Source organism: Cibotium barometz, chromosome 11, assembly GCF_041138505.1.
Source record: "Cibotium barometz isolate CiBa-2024 chromosome 11, ASM4113850v1, whole genome shotgun sequence".
Lineage (NCBI taxonomy): Eukaryota > Viridiplantae > Streptophyta > Polypodiopsida > Cyatheales > Cibotiaceae > Cibotium > Cibotium barometz.
Genome location: NC_141056.1, coordinates 22,469,123 through 22,485,330, shown reverse-complemented (window position 1 = coordinate 22,485,330; position 16,208 = coordinate 22,469,123). Strand labels below are relative to the sequence as shown.

At 40.5% G+C, this 16,208-nt stretch overlaps 1 protein-coding gene across 1 annotated transcript; it reads left to right on the top strand.

Moving 5' to 3' along the window:
• The first annotated feature begins 10,758 nt into the window (after positions 1-10,758).
• On the top strand, positions 10,759-12,349 carry LOC147633912 (enoyl-[acyl-carrier-protein] reductase, mitochondrial-like). The gene is made up of 5 exons (XM_086804976.1): positions 10,759-11,042; positions 11,139-11,404; positions 11,486-11,607; positions 11,729-11,811; positions 11,920-12,349. The coding sequence occupies exons 1-5, from the start codon at positions 10,821-10,823 to the stop codon at positions 12,220-12,222; spliced, it is 996 nt and encodes a 331-aa protein (XP_086661102.1). The 5' UTR covers positions 10,759-10,820; the 3' UTR covers positions 12,223-12,349.
• Positions 12,350-16,208: the final 3,859 nt, after the last annotated feature.

Genomic DNA, 16,208 nt, shown 5'->3' with positions numbered 1-16,208 from the left:
GCTATGATAGTAGAAGATGTTATATAAGCACATAGATTATGATTGGCTCTCAAGAACTCATTAAATCATACAAGCTCGTAATCTCACATGCAAGCTCATAAGTTAACAAGATCCTAATCATATGATGGTTAGGTTAGGGTTTGAGTAGGGTTAGATTTAACCATGGTTAGATTGTTTGTGTATAAAAGGCTATCTTCATGCCTTTTTCTTTGTATTGACCACCTTCAGGAGCAAGAAGGTGGCGTTCTCTCACTATCTTTTTTGTTTTTGAATCTAAAGTCTTGCATGCATACAAACACAAAGAAAAACACAAATGCATATAATCATGCTCTCTCTCTATTGTTTTACACATATTGTAAAGGAGACTCTCTCTCTCTCTCTCTCTCTCTCTCTCTCTCTCTCTCTCTCTCTCTCTCCCAAACACTCAGGTATACACACACATACTAAAACATACTCACGTACACATAAACTCACATCTTGCATGCATCTCTCCCCCCACACAAATACAAATTCTCTCTCTCTCTCTCTCTCTCTCTCTCTCTCTCTCCATACACTTAGGTACACACACACACATACTAAAACACACTCACGTACACACACACACTCTTAATACACACACAAGTTACCTCTCTCTCTCTCTCTCTCTCTCTCTCTCTCTCTCTCTCTCTCTCTCTCTCTCTCTCTCCCTGCCTCTTTTAAACTCATTTGCAATGTTGTATGTTGTAGAATGGCTTCATCGACCCGATCTCGAAAAGCTCATCACAAAATCGGATGTCATTAACATTTCTCAACTGACATTGTCCAAGAGCACTGAAAATGTAGGGCCAAATGAGATTGTGTCAAATGTGGTCCAAGAAACTATTGTAGCAGGCTCCTCTACCCCGCAGATCTCTCGAAAAAGGGTTGTCAGCAGGCAATCGGTGGAAGAGGAGGATGAAAACTTGCCCTCCCTACCTGAATTTTGGGAAGCTGGGCCTGCAAACTGAGATGTTGTAGGACTGGTTCTGGACGACCATCTTTTGGAATTTGAAGAGAGATTCAATAGGCACGGTTATGTCCCATTGATGGAAGAGTTCATTGTTTCTGAGACTTTTCTCGGGAAAGCCCCCCTAAGAACATAATCCTAAGGACCCAAGATGGAAAAAAGGGTTTTGGTGGCAATAATCAAATATGTTTGATGAAAAGCTCAAAGAAACACAGAAGTGATCTCACCTTGCTTGCGAAGAGGAAGAATTTAGTTGTTTGGGATGAAAACCATAGACTTATGTCATGGCTTCAATGCATGCAAATAATTTTTTTCTAATTCACACTTCTCAAAGAATTGTTTTCTAATTTGCTTGAAAGCTCCAATATATTTTTCTTCATTTTCTTGGATACATAGAATGGTTACATTCAAAGGATATGTATCCTCAAGTTCAATGTCGCGTCATTTCCTTCACAAAGGAAGAAGAGACACATATATTAATGAACCTTGCAATCCTCAACATGTAGATAAATATTTTGTAAGTTAAAGAATAGGTTCAATGTGTAGTATGTAAGTATTATCTCTAAAACTGTTAATTGTTATTTTTTTCATCAAGGTGACTTGTGTGCATGTTCCACACACACAAGGCCATGATATTTTTCTTATGCAACGTTTTGGTCTTGCAAATCCAAATACTCAGCTCTACAGAAGCTAACAGAGAGGATGAACGAAAGTGGGTGACCACAATAGTTGCTCGCAATAATAAAAAAGTAGGCAAACCAAGTTGGTTCAGTGTCCCAATGGCACTGTTGTCCCAATTTGTTTTTCAGGTAATATTTGTGCGTACCTCTAATAATGGTGTCAAAGACGTTACTTCTTCAGCTCCAATTGGGTTAAAAATTTCAATCTTGATTTGTAATTACAGGATGACTTCAAGAAGATAATTCAAACGAAAATAAGAGGATTTCCTAAGCAAGGGGAATACACAGAAGATGAGGAGGAAGTGTACTAGAATTACTTGGAAGGAAACAGAGCAATTGGGTTAAAATTTTCAATCTTGATTTGTAATTACAGGATGACTTCAAGAAGATGATTCAAACAAAAACAAGAGGATTGCCTAAGAAAGGGGAACACATAGAAGATGAGGAGGAAGTGTACCAAAATTACTTGGAAGGAAACAGAGCTCATTTTCATGAAAAAAGGGCCAAATAATGTCTGAGAGTGTAATGTATGGCTACTCTATTTGTGTAGAAAGGGAAAGTTGGTCCAAATAATTTCTAAAGGAGAGAATTCCATGAAAATTGCATGTGTACAATGCAAAGAACTTGCATTTCGTGCGTTTTGCAACAAGCACGTGTACTGGCATCACTTAATAACCACATCACTTGATATGAAGTGCAAAATGGAAAAAGAGAAGCCAATCTTACGAGGTTCATGCGGAAGGAGAATCAAAGGGAATAATGTTCTTGAAAGATTATTTGAAAGATTTTTATTTACATAAAAAGAGCAAGTTGGTTCAAATTATGTCCGAGAGTTTAATGTATGGTTGCTGTATTTGTGTAGAAAGGGCAAGCTAGTCCAAATAATTGTAAAAGGAGATAATTCCATGAAGATTGAACATGTACAATGCAAAGAACTTGCATTTCGTGCGTTCTTCAACAAGCATGTGTACTGACATCACTTAATAACCACATCACTTGATATGAAGTGTAAAATGGAAGCCAATCTTGCAAGGTTCATGCGGAAGGAGCATTTCGTGTTCATTCGGGCCTCAGTTCATGTCGAAGCATAATTACTTTGTCTTATATCCATCATACCTTCAAAGGGAATAATTTCCTTGAAAGATTATTTGAGAGTTTGCAAAGCAAAACACTTCGACGTTGCATTTGTGTCTTGGCAAAAAGCAATGCGGTCTTCAGTCACACAACATCGGCTTAACCACACCTCATGTGTACAGTAAGACGCACCATATATAGGTATGCAAAGAATATAATATTTCATTCCACGAGCTTGTGCACCAGATATAGGCATGCTAATAAGACTACTTCTGAATTGTCATATTTATTACCAGGTGGTGGATTTTGATGAAGGGCATAGTTTCTTTTCCCGAGCTTCGTCATCCCGCAAATGAGTGGGTGTTGAGTGAACTAGATGGAAGAATTTACCAGAAAAGAGGTTTTGAGTTTGTGCCCATGGTGGTTAGATTATGCCAATGGGACATACCCCCTCTGACAAAGAGGCCTTGTGGAAAGGTATAGTCCCATGCCTTGCTCCATGTGATATATTGCATGCCTTTCTCCATGTTATCCATTTGTTTGACATAATTTTGTGAAGCAAATGTACATCAACCTAAGCGATCTAGAGGTGAGGGATTAAAGAAGCCTACATGCTGTGACAAGGAAGATGAAACAAGGGTAGATAGTGGGGAAGCATTTCCTACAAATGTTGCAAAAGAACCAAGTGGGAAAGACAAAGGTGCAACAAATCTTGGCACAAAAAATTAAGGTGGCAAGTCAACTATGGAGAGAACTAGTCCCCCCAACAAGGAAGAAAGTCAACAAAAAAAGAAAGGTTGTAAGCAGAGATGAGGAGGATGATGATGAGGTAGAGGAGGACAATGACATGAAAGATGAGGAGGTGACGGAGGACGAAGATGCTGACACAGTTAGTTCAGACAATCCCCCAACTAGTAATGGTTAGCTGACATTCTTTTATAGCCGTTATAATCATTTCCTTTAAAGCATGTGTTTAATTGTGTAACCATGTTTTGTTTAATATACAAGTGTTTCGAAATATATCACCGAAGCACATGGCTATTTTGGGAACCATCATTGATAAAGCAGACAATATAATTTGGAGAAACATCTCACAGTAAGTGCATGAAAACCCCAACTTGTATTTTGAACATAACTACTCCTAGTTCCAACAAGGTTCTAATATTAACTTGGATCCTAGGCATTACACTAGGTTGGCTAAGTCTGTTGGGGGCTTGAATAAGTCCGGAAATATAGGAAGCCATCTCTCATCTTTGGGAGGATGTTTAATAGTATGGGAAAATTTTCTAACAGGGTTGCCTATAGATAAGGACACTCCGCTAGTCCCTCACTTGAACATTTGGCCTTGGTAATATCCACTAGCATCGATCATTTTGGTGACATAGTGGAGGCAGCAAGAGCACATGATCTAGCTCTACAATGTACTTTATATCTTGAGTTGCAAGAGAGTTGCCATCACTTTGATGAGATAGATTTTGAAGAGGTATGAATCACCACTTTCTTTTCTTGTAGTATTGGGAAATTAAAAGAAAACTCTAAATCGCTTTTCAACCAAATGAGATGTATGGCATGAGTGTGTAGGTAATAATGTTGACAACCCCAATGGTTTCCAGGGCATGATGCATATATACCACGTGGTGCTACTTCTACAGCTCGGCAACTTTCTTACTATCCACCACCCAGAGCTACCAGTACAGTACAACCCAGTAACTTGCTTATTATCCACCACCACCTGAAGTAGAAATGACACTAGCAATGATGCCATACCCTTATGTATACCACACCCTAACATGACCAACCCATATCAGTATTCGAATTAGGGGGGACCTCCATGATCGAATGCAAAGCAGCATGATCATGCAACTTCAAGTAGTGCTGGTGCCCCACATTGAAGATGAGTCATGGAGATTTCCATGGATTTTGTATGGGTTTTTTATTGATGTTTTCCAAGGAATTTGAATTCAATGTCTCATGTATAGAAGTGACTTTTATCAATATCTCTTTAAAGTGTGCAATGTGTTGGTGTGTACATGTGTCAATAACCAAAGAGAGAGAGAGAGAGAGAGAGAGAGAGAGAGAGAGAGAGAGAGAGAGAGAGAGAGAAATTTTAGAGGTACCTATGTATTAAGATTTCAACCAAGAAAACTTATTGATGTTTTCCATGGATTTTGTATTCAATGTCTCATGTGAGAGAGAGAGAGAGAGAGAGAGAGAGAGAGAGAGAGAGAAATGTTAGAGGTACCTATGTGTTATGATTTCAACCAAGAGAGTGTGAAAGAGAGAATGTTAGAGGTACCTATGTGTTACGATTTCAACCACTCACACCAGTTTCGCAGAATTGCTTGCTCGTAATTGCTTGCAAAAAAAGCACCCATGCCATTGGTATAAAGTGGGTTTATAAGCTTAAGTGTAAAGATAATGGTAGAAGGAAAGGCTTGTTGCATAGGGGTATGATAAAGAGAAGGGCATATATTATGATGAGACATGTACAACCATGTCTTGTATGCCTATGATCAAGTATATTATTGTATCAGAGCACACCATGGTTGGAATGCACATTGGATATTAAGACTACCTTCTTAAATGGTGACTTGCATGAGGAGGTTTATGTATCTTAACCTCATGGTTTTGTTGAGAAGGGGCAAGAATCTAGAGTATGCAGATTAAGAAAAGCCTTATATGGATTTAAGCAGGCTCCTAGAGTATGGTATGAGAAGATAAACATACTTGGTTGCAAATGGTTTTTGACATGACAGATTTGAGCTTATTACATTATTATTTGGGCATATAGTTTATGCAATGTGATATTGCAGTCAAAGTACTTACATGCTACACCAGTAGAGACACGTGCCAGGATTAGTCTCTAGGATGTAGGTGAGTTTTTTGATGCATCACTTTATCAACAAGCTCTTGCGTGCCTCATCTATCTATGTAATACATGAGGCCATACATTCAGTTTAGGATCTCCCAGTAGTTCAGATAATTTATGCACAATCTTGAAGCTAAGTATTGGGGTAGTCTATAAAGTGATTATTCATATAGTTATGGGGCACTCATTCCCTTGCCCTATTCTATGCTAAGGGGGGTGATATTTAGCTACCATTAAACGTGGTTTAGACGATAGCTCTAAAGGCGCCTCCCTCTCATGGGAGACAAAGAGGGATCTTCCATTTCAGCCACAACTCTTCCCAAAGAGAAGAAACCCATTTACTATGAAAATCTTCCAAAGAAACTCAAAGAGTATTGTAACCCTATGTTGGAGAAAAAGTAAATGAAACAAGCCTAAGAGCGTGTAAGGAAGGTGCACAGGAAGGTGCACGCTGAACTAGAAGGATACTTGAGCAAGTGGTAGAGTAGGAAGCATAGACCTGCCTTGAGCAAATCCTATACCCTATTGTAGAGTCAATCATAGAACCAAAAAGGAAACCTTAGAGCATGCAAAAGGCCATAGTCAAACCCATGACCATTCTTAAGAAGTTGCAAAAGGAGCCAATTCCAGAGCCTTTACCTTTGGAACCAATCCAACCAGATTACATATTATTAAATGCAATGAAGGAGTGGGAGGAGCATGTAAAAGGCCATATTCAAACCCATGACTATTCTTAAGAAGTTATAAAAAGAGCCAATTTCAGAGCCTTTGCCTCATACTGTTAGATGCAATGAAGGAGGAATCAGTGGGAGGAAAAAGTTGGCTAGTTGGCCTTTCATGGGTCGCCATAATCACCACAATATTCTCTTTGATATGATAGGTGGTGACTTCATTTTGACCCCATCAGCAGCAGGGATTTCCTCCTAGGGAAGGATCAATGCACATTTCGTATACATTAGGAGGTCCAAGCCAACCTCCAAGTGAGCATGAATATTGCACAAGGGACATAACAAGCCAACCTCCAAGTGAGTATAAGTTAAGTGAGTATGAATATTGCACAAGGGACATAACAAGCCAACCTCCAAGTGAGTATAAGTTAAGTGAGTATGAATATTGCACAAGGGACATAACAAGCCTCAAAATCTTCTTATCCTTAGAATTTTAAGTCATGATAAGTTATCTTTTACACGAAAATTCTCAACTTTGGAGAGACTTATCCCGCTACTATACGAGTGAGAACTTAAGAGCCCACACAACTGAACCTGAAGTTGAGAAGGATGAGCGTGATGCCCATTGAGCATACTCCCTCTATGACCAAAACAAGGACATCCAAAAGGTCCCATGGATAAGCTGGGACACCTACTTTGAGAGGTGACAAAATGAATGCCAGATTACCTGTCGTGTACAAGGGCCTTGCATTCTCCACAATCTTGGATGGTGTGGTGATGGTATTAACATAATCACTATGGATTACTAGGTGGCTTGGGGTAGCCCACCACTCATAGGCATAAGCCTCATCGTAGTGAAGCTTGCCTACAGGAACACAACTAAGTTTGCATCTTGCAAGATGCAAAATTTAAGATCTTCGGGCTAAGCTTCCACCACACATTCATGGTGATGGATTTTCAGAGATGAGGGCCATACATGACAAATGAGGTAAGGCTTATTCATGATTAGGAAACTAATCACATTTATATACGTAAGGGTAACCAATCCTTGAAAGTAACTTGAAAATAGGGAAGACTCATGCCATGGGACGAATCGATCTTAGGCATTTGATCTGAATATCTTTTTCCTTATTGACCAAGGCTTTTAATCTCTAAAAGTAAGCAAACATCTCACTTTTTATCTTCATGAAGTAAACCCACACTTTTCTAGTGTAATTATCAATGAATGTAACATAGTACTTGCAAAATATAATTGTTACAGTCTTGGTCTCAGTCCCTACATATCAGAATGTATAACATCAAATGGCCTTGAATTGACGTGCTTTTTATATGAGACAGCATGTTTGGACTGCTTACTAAGTTGGCATGGTTAACATAATTTGTGCATACCATCAACCTTAAAATTTGGCAAACCTATATAATATTTGGATAAGAAGAGAGAGGGCTAGGAAACTGTGTATATCAAACCCCTAGAGGCTCAAAACTTACTAGCTTTAATCCTAAGTCACTATAACATGGATGGCGATAATGTAGTGTTACATCTACAATGCTTCCATTATTGCAAAGGACCTCACCATGTAGCTAACTGTCTAGTTAAGAAGACTATGCTTATTGTGCCACAAGCTCTCGGCCACCATCATTGCGATCGATAAGATGAATGTGGATTTCCCCCTTATTAGACCCAACCCAAGACCCCAAAACATTGGCAAGTCTCAACTTGTTGAGCATTAGAGAAGACAATCCCTCTTAACACAGTCACCCCCTTTACCAATTGAGAAAATCTCGAAATAAGTGAAATCCACCCCAAAGACTTGAAAGTGTAAAGCTAAAAAGGCAGGGAAAAGGTAAAAGACTTTGTGATAGTTCATGATGGTTCATGTAAGGATATTGCTTCTAACAGCTCATTATCATCCTCAGAGGCAGATATGATTCTACAACCAACCTTTGAGTTAGAAGAATCTATCATAGACCCTAATAGCTTGCTAAAAAAGTTGGCAAAATACCCAAACCATATAGAGAAGAGAAGAGCAAGCTAGAAGCTACTCAAGAATTGGTTTAAAGCTTACCAAGAATAGATAGAGCGAGAGGTTCCAACAATAGTAGTAGTTAGTGGGTAGCACTGAAAAGGGTGAATGGAATCTACTGGGAGAGAATAAAGGGTAGCATGAGAAGATCTAGGATGTGTGGAGATATTCTGGGAAAAGTGAAGAGGTGGAGAGAATCAAGGATGAGGTGTCCCCCAGATGTAGGGGAGGTGGCACAAATCAAGGAGCAGATCATGGACAAAATTGTATAAATTGAGCTTGTGCTAATGAAGATCTAGCTGGTTATTGTGTCAATCTCATGTCCACATTATGCTTCTAATCACCTTCTTTAATTACTCTTTAATCTTGTATTAATCCTCACTTATGCCATTATGAAGTGGTTAATATTTGACCCACCATAGCTCATTTCATTGCATTAGTGATGGTATCCATGTAAATTTTAACTTGGTATTAGAGCCAAAGATCCATGCCCATCCTTGCTTTAGCCTATCATTAATTTCTTAATCCATCATTTAGTGATTTAATTACTATTGCCTTCATTTCACCGTAGCTGCCTGTACACCCCTTTGAAGAAGCATTAACTGCTCTTAAACCCCTTCACCGTTCATCAAATCCTTTGAGGGGGCTCATCATTAGGTCAGGGCGACCTCCATCTTTAGCTCACGAAGTCTGCATCTCGTGCAGGTTGGCGCATTCTGAGTTTTTCCCAAAGCTTGTCAGAATCACTTCAAACATCAAATACACGCTGCTCTGACCAAATCAGACCTCAAGAGAGAGTTCCCGGGTGTTTTCCAACGCTGCAAACATGCTTGTGTGGTTAGAATCGCGAACAATCATCGCCAGCAACCAATTTCAGCTCTAGGTATTCACAGAAAGTAGTTGTGATAATTTTGAGATTAATCACTAATTATTATTTCTAATCTTGAGTTTATGGTGCTTAAGGTGATGCTAACTCACTGCTAAATCTTTCCCCAATAGCCCCTTGTTGTTGGATAAGTGCAAATTGATCAATTGAGTGCTCCAAGCACACCAATTTTCTGCAGAGTGAGCAGAGATAAACCTCTGCTAAACATAAATTAATTGGGTCTAATCTCCATCAACTGGGTCTAATCAATTGGAAGTATTGGTGGTTCATTAGTGCCATTGGGGACTTACTACAGCCTTGTGTACTATCAAATCACAAAAGATCTCTCATTCTGAGCCTGATTGAGCTTCATCAAGTTGCTCTATTCTCTACATTGTGAGCAAAAAATTGATCCAAGTAATTTGGTCATTAATTGGTTAAAAATCTCACCATTTTGGATCATACAGGGTTTAAAAATTATATTTGGGTGTTGATATAACTCTAAAAATCATCATCTTACATTTCCCCCTTGGTTAATGCCTACAAATCACACTCAAATTCAAGTTATTCACAGCCAATGTTACATTTGGGAATGTGCATAAGAAATGAATGCTATATGCATTATGTATTGGGCACACATGGGTAAATACATCATTGTAAATATGGGATCACACACTACCCTTGTCTAGAATAAGGTAAGAGGTAAGACCTCCTGCATAGATTTGGGTTTGCATTGCATAATTAAAAAAATGACACAATTTACACAAGATAAACATCAAAAGCACAAAAGATCTATCAACAATACATTAAAATATGTTGCTCACATGGAGCAAGAGCTAAAGGTCAAGCTCATGGCCCTAGCCATAAAAGAAGAAGAACATCTCTTTTCAAGAGGAGGATCAACACCGAGAAGAAGATCTAGATGAAGCATTGAAGGAAGACATGGACGCATGAAGAGAAGCTACCACAACAAGGTACTCTCTCTCACAGACAACATAAATATCTCTCTCATAGATTTGCGAATCTCTCACACACAAGGGGAATCTCTCTCTCTCTCTCTCTCTCTCTCTCTCTCTCTTAAAAAGGCGACGTCATCTCTCCTTGCATTTTATTCCGACCTGAGGCAGTTAAGATTTTTTCAGAAGCGTCACACGTCAACCTCCTAACGTTTTCAACCTTTGTTGTCTATCCCATCATTCATATTAAAGGTTCCTTCTCTCTCTTCAATTAATTAATTAATGTACAAAAAGAATTTGATGCCGATATTTTGCAAAACTCAATTGGCAACCTGCTTTTTCTTTTGATGCATGACATAAAGAAGACTTGGGAGTGGGGACACTCTGTGTGTGTGTGACGTTGTCTTATCAGCTTAATTTAAATAAGAGAAAATGTCATGCCCGATATTTTGCAAAACTCGATTTGCAACTTGCTTTTTCTTTTGATGCATGACATAAAGAGAGACTTGGGAGTCGGGACACTGTATGTGTGTGTGTATGACTTTGTCTTATCAGCTTAATTTAAATAAGAGAAAATGTCATGCATGAGGTTTGCAATGAAAATGTCATGCATGAGGTATAATAAAGAGGGAGTCCGAAGTCCACACGTTACCCACACACCACACACACAAAAGATGCGCAGTTCAGATTCAGTATCCAATGGCACGGTCAGTTGCACAATTAAGGCGTGGGGAGCCCCATGAAGCCCTTGAGCTCCTCTACCGGCCCAGTAAGCCCATCGCCAGCCCCGGATGCGTGGTGGTACGCATAACAGTCCGTCCTATCAACCCCACAGACCTCATTAGGATCAGAACCGGCCATCTCCTCGACCTTTCCCATCCTCCAGTTATCGGAAGCGAGGGTTTTGGCATTGTCGAGGAGGTAGTGTATGCTCCAATGAAATATCTGCAATATTACAGAATAATTTTAATTAAGGCAAAGCCTACAGCGTGTTCTTTATCTGATGATGGGCTGCAGGTTGGAGAGGGTGTGCGTAAGTTCAGTCCCGGCCAGAGGGTTGTACCGCTTGGACTCTTTGACTATCGTCAAAATGGGCAAGGTTCATGGCAAGACTATGTTGAATTGAAGGAAGAGCAGGTTGTAGCGGTTCCCGACAGTGTGAGCGACGAAGCGGCTGCCCAATTCGTGGTCAACCCATGGACTGCGTATGGCATGCTGGATGACCACGCCGTTCCCAAAGGAGAGTATCTTCTGCAGACAGCTGCAGCCTCCGTCCTTGGAAGGTCTCTCTCTCTCTCTCTCTCTCTCTCTCTCATCAATACACGTACTAATTAATGCTTCTTGATCCGTATTGACAAACTCAGACAGCTCATCCAGCTCGCCAAGTACCGGGGTATCAAGACCATCAACGTCGTACGGCGGGATGCGTGGAAAGACGAGCTCAAGGCTCTGGGAGCAGACGAAGTCATCAACTCGGAAACCGAAGGTCTGATTTGATTAGCTGCATATAAGCACACAATTTGAGCAATAATTCGCCTAAGTTCGTATCGATTGTTTAGCTTAGAAAACCCTAAACATGCTGATAATTAGCGTTTCCACTCGCGCAGACGTAGTTGAGAGGGTGAAAGAAATCACAGGGGGCAAATTGGCATATGCTGCTGTAGATGCTGTCGGGGGTGTTCTCACAAAAGTAAGCTGTCGGTTGATGGATAATAATTGGTTGGCATTTGTTGCTGAAAACTGTAGGAATTATGCAACTTGAGCTACCTAACCCTCGTGTGTATATTACCACTTCTAGACTGTGGCAGCCACTGTAAGAGACGGTGGCAAGGTGTTCGTATACGGGTTGCTATCCGGGTGGGACATCACGGTGAGCGCGGTGGACCTGATGAGGGGTGTGCAGTTGAGCTGGTGGCTGCTTCCCAACTATGTCCCCACAGCTGCCAAGCAAGCCCATGTTGCAGGCGAGGTGATGAAACTGTTTGAGGGGAAGGTTATCACACCCCTCTCTGGGAAGAGGTTCCCGTTGGAGGACTTCCTCGCAGCCATCGAAGAATCCGAGAAACAAAGCCGAGGTGGAAAGGTTCTGCTTGTTAGCTAGGAAGGGCCCTCTTACATGATCAGAGTCTTTACATACTCACTCAGGATTTGGACAAACCTCATTATAAGAATGTCTCATATAATACATGTATTATGGAGAAAAATAAAGATTTTTTTTAATGCATAAAGAGAGTTGTATTGACACTTCAAAGAGAGAAGATTAGGACTACTGTTTGTCTCAACCAGCTTGCAAGCTTCTATCAGAAGTGCCTGCACCCTGAACTTGGAATTGACCTGCCTCCATTCTTTCCCTTGAAAAAGCACTTTATTCCTTGCATCCCAAATTGTTCTGATCAGCATTGCTCTTAGAGTGTCCCATACAAACTTTAATGCAGGGTTCATTCTTCCTTTCACTCCCAACAGCCCTTGTCTCCAAGTTATCTTATCTTGTATGTTGGCAGACTTTAACAAATTCTCCAGAGCTTTCCATGCGTCTTGTGCACTCTGGCATTCCCATAGTACATGATAACAGCTTTCCACCTTGGTTTTGCATTTTTGGCAATAATCATTTACACCAAAGATTTTTCCAAGTAGATCCTTTGCGAGAAATTTTTGATGCAAGGTCCTCCACAATATCATATTCAATCTGGCAGATGGGGTAGCTTTCCATACTTGTGTCGTTAGTTTTTTTTGTAGGTCTTCAGGTCTAATCTCATACCTCTTCTGTTCCATTTTACCTTAATTTTCTCCACCCACTTGCGTAGTTAGTTTTTTGCAGGCCTTGAGGTCTAATCTCATACCTCTTTTGTTCCATTTTACCTTAATTTTCTGCACCCACTTTGGGTTGCTTGATCTCACTTTGTGTTTACACATGTCAAGCCTTATATGTGCTATAGTCGAGTCCCTAAGTCTGGCTTCTCTTTGAGCTGTAGGGGCTATAGGCCAGCTGTCCCTAACCTTACCAGGGTACTGACCAAAAATTGCTTTTCTTTTGCATTAAGTCTCACATCGTGTTGAATTTCTTGATTGGTGATCCAATTCAATTTTTTTTGTGATTCCATACATTTGCCCAAGTCTTATATCCCTTTTCAGATAACCTGTGAGCCATTCTTCTATTCAACGCTATGGGACCCACGTGATCCGGGGGTCTCCTAGGATCCCTGGGATACTCTAAGAAAGAGAACCATCCCCTCTACACTTCCCTTGCCACATAGCTTTGCTCAGAACTTCTCTCCATGATTGCAGCAGCCTGTTAGCCATCATAAAGCCATTGATGTTAACGTTTCCCCTAGACATTAGCTTGTCTGTCCAATTAGCATTATTCCAAACCTTCTTGTTCACAGTAGCTTCCTGTATGCACTACCTTATTAATTTTGCCCAAGGCTGGTCCCCCTCCAACTTTGCAATCCACTTTGTTGTCAATTCTTGTGCCTTATTTGAAACACTAGGTATGCCCCATCCACCAACTTCTCTTAGCAAAGGGGAAAACAACAGCAATGTAAACTGGCATTGCTGCAATACTGTGCTTTAGCACAAAAGTCTTCTAACCAGCTAGATGAATCCTCTTGGCCATTTTATGCAGAAGCCTTTCCATCATCCATTCAAGTGCCTGCTTGGCTGTAATTTCTAATCCTATTGGGCACCCAAGGTATCTTATAATGTTGCCTGGACCTACATCTTTTAGCCCCTCAAGAATGTGGGGGATTCCTTTAATTTGAGCATTAAACACAGAGTTTTATGGTCACTTATGATTGACCCAGATACCTCTGCAAATTTGTCATAAGCTTTCCTCAAAGTTTTTACATTTTCTTCATCTGCCTCTAACAAAGTTTGTATCATCATCAGCAAACGTTTAATGGTCTGTAATCCTTTGGTTCAATTCTATGGGAGTTCTTGGGAACCAGCTCTATAACACTTGGGTTCAAATCTGCTGGCATGTTCCTTGTTTTCCTAATCTCATTTAAGAGATTGCACAAGTCCTCTCCACATACATTCCACAGCTTTTTATACACCTCAATTGGGAGACCATCTGGGCCAGGGGCCTTTTCTTTCTTCATCTTCATGACTACACTTTCAATTTCTTCCATAGTGAAGGGCCTGCCAAGCTGCATCCTTTGGAAATTAGAGATAGATGATTCCATCATATTCAAAAATTGCCCAACCTTCTCAGCATACTGTCCATCCTATTATGGAGACTTCCCCACGATTCTAGACAAATGGTCAATGAGAACCTTCTCAATGTCATGATCATCTGTAGCCATACTCCCATCAAGCCTCTTTATGCATCTGATAAGGTCACAATCCTTCTTTACCCTAACAGCCTTGAAGAAAGTAAAGTTGGGGCTGTCTCCAACCTTTAACAAGTAGAGCCTAGATTGGACCCTAGCAGATTTAGCTTTACTCATTCTCTTCTGCTTCTTTCGGAAATTCTTAAGTTCTGGTAAGCAACCACTGTGCAATTTCATCCTCTTTATGTTCACTACACATACCAATCATGATCTCCATGAATCTAGTAGCCGTTTTCTCATCCTTCCTTCTCTTAGCTGCTTTCCTCTTCCCATACCTCTTAGCCTCTTCGACCAATGCTTGGGTGCATGCAGCCCATACTTTTAATGGATTAGAATCCCTCTGCTTAGCTTCTGTCCAGATTCTTCTCAAAATTGCACACCATACTTTATCTTTTAAATGACTAATATTAAACTTGTTAACCCTCCTCCTTTGTCTTACTCTAACCCCCAACATTATAGGAAAATGATCTGACACAGTATATTGAAATATTATTTGAGAAAGACTATCCGCATTAGTCCAGGTGCCCTCTTCTGATAAGTAAATTCTATCCAGCCTCCTTGCTTGAAAGGAGCTATCCCTATGCTTATTTGTCCAAGTATAAAGTCTCTTACTTGCACCTGACATGCAATCCACTACCTTCCATTTATGCATCCATGTCTTCCATGCACCAGCTTCAGAGGAACTCATGATTCCTGTGAGAGTAGAGGCATCCTCACTTTTTTCTATGCAGTTCCAACTCAGTTCCAATCACCAATGAAGACAGTTGGTTCTTCCCAATCCATGCTAGCTAACTTCCCCCATAGCATACATCTCTCTTGCTCTCTATTAGGAGCATATACATTACAAATCCTCAAGCAACTTTGCTTTATGCATACTTTAACTGCTATACCTGAACCTCTGATTGGAGAATTGCACAGAACCTTGTATCCATGACAGTTAAACCTCTCATGTCCCAGCTTCACCTCTTGAACAACGTCAATGTCTAACCTTTCCTTTTTGGCCTAGTGCCTGACAAGCTGATGTCTCTCAATGTTGCATAACCCCCTGATATTCCAAGAGGCTATTCTCAAACTTCTAGAGAACTCAGTCATTAGAATGATCATCAATATCAAACACATCTCCCTTCTCCTGCAAAATAACAAAGTTTGCTTTCCTTCTTGCTTCCTTTTTGAGATTGGGTTTAAAATTACCTCTGTTTGCATTCTCTCTAAGTACGCTTGCACATGTTTCCTTTCTCTGCTGATGTTTTCCTTTTGACTGTACCTCCTTCCAAATCTCTCCTCTTGCTTCAGAACTTGTGCTGCCCTTTGGCATTGCTTCTTCTTGAATGTGCCCACTGTTTTCCTTATGCTCCTCAACTACCGTGCTCTTTCTGAGGGCCCTCTACCTCGGGAGAATCATTGATGACTTGAGGTATAACCTCATCCAATTCTCTACTACTTCCCATTGCATCTTCTCTCCCCTTGTGTCATTAGGGCAATCCTTGGCATAATGCCCCAATTTCTTGCGTTTAAAGCAAGCATCAGGGAAAGGGCTGAAATCCACATTGATGTAAACATTTTGACCTTACAAACCAACCTCCATAAACTCTAGAGTAGGTATCATCCTATCCCAAAGGAGACATGCTTTTCTTTCTCCTCTACCTTCATGTATATGAACTTTGGGCACGTAGAGCACTCTCCCCAGCATATGAGCCAAATCCTTAACTTGTTCCGACATGAAATAGGGTAAATTAGGGAAGGAGACCCAAATGGGACA

Bases quoted from the DNA above. Each gene is read 5' to 3' on its own strand.
- LOC147633912 (XM_086804976.1), top strand. From the start codon at position 10,821: ATGGCACGGTCAGTTGCACAATTAAGGCGTGGGGAGCCCCATGAAGCC. The intron at 11,043-11,138 runs GTAGTGTATGCT...GATGGGCTGCAG, and splicing joins GTTTTGGCATTGTCGAGGAG to GTTGGAGAGGGTGTGCGTAA. The intron at 11,405-11,485 runs GTCTCTCTCTCT...TGACAAACTCAG, and splicing joins GCAGCCTCCGTCCTTGGAAG to ACAGCTCATCCAGCTCGCCA.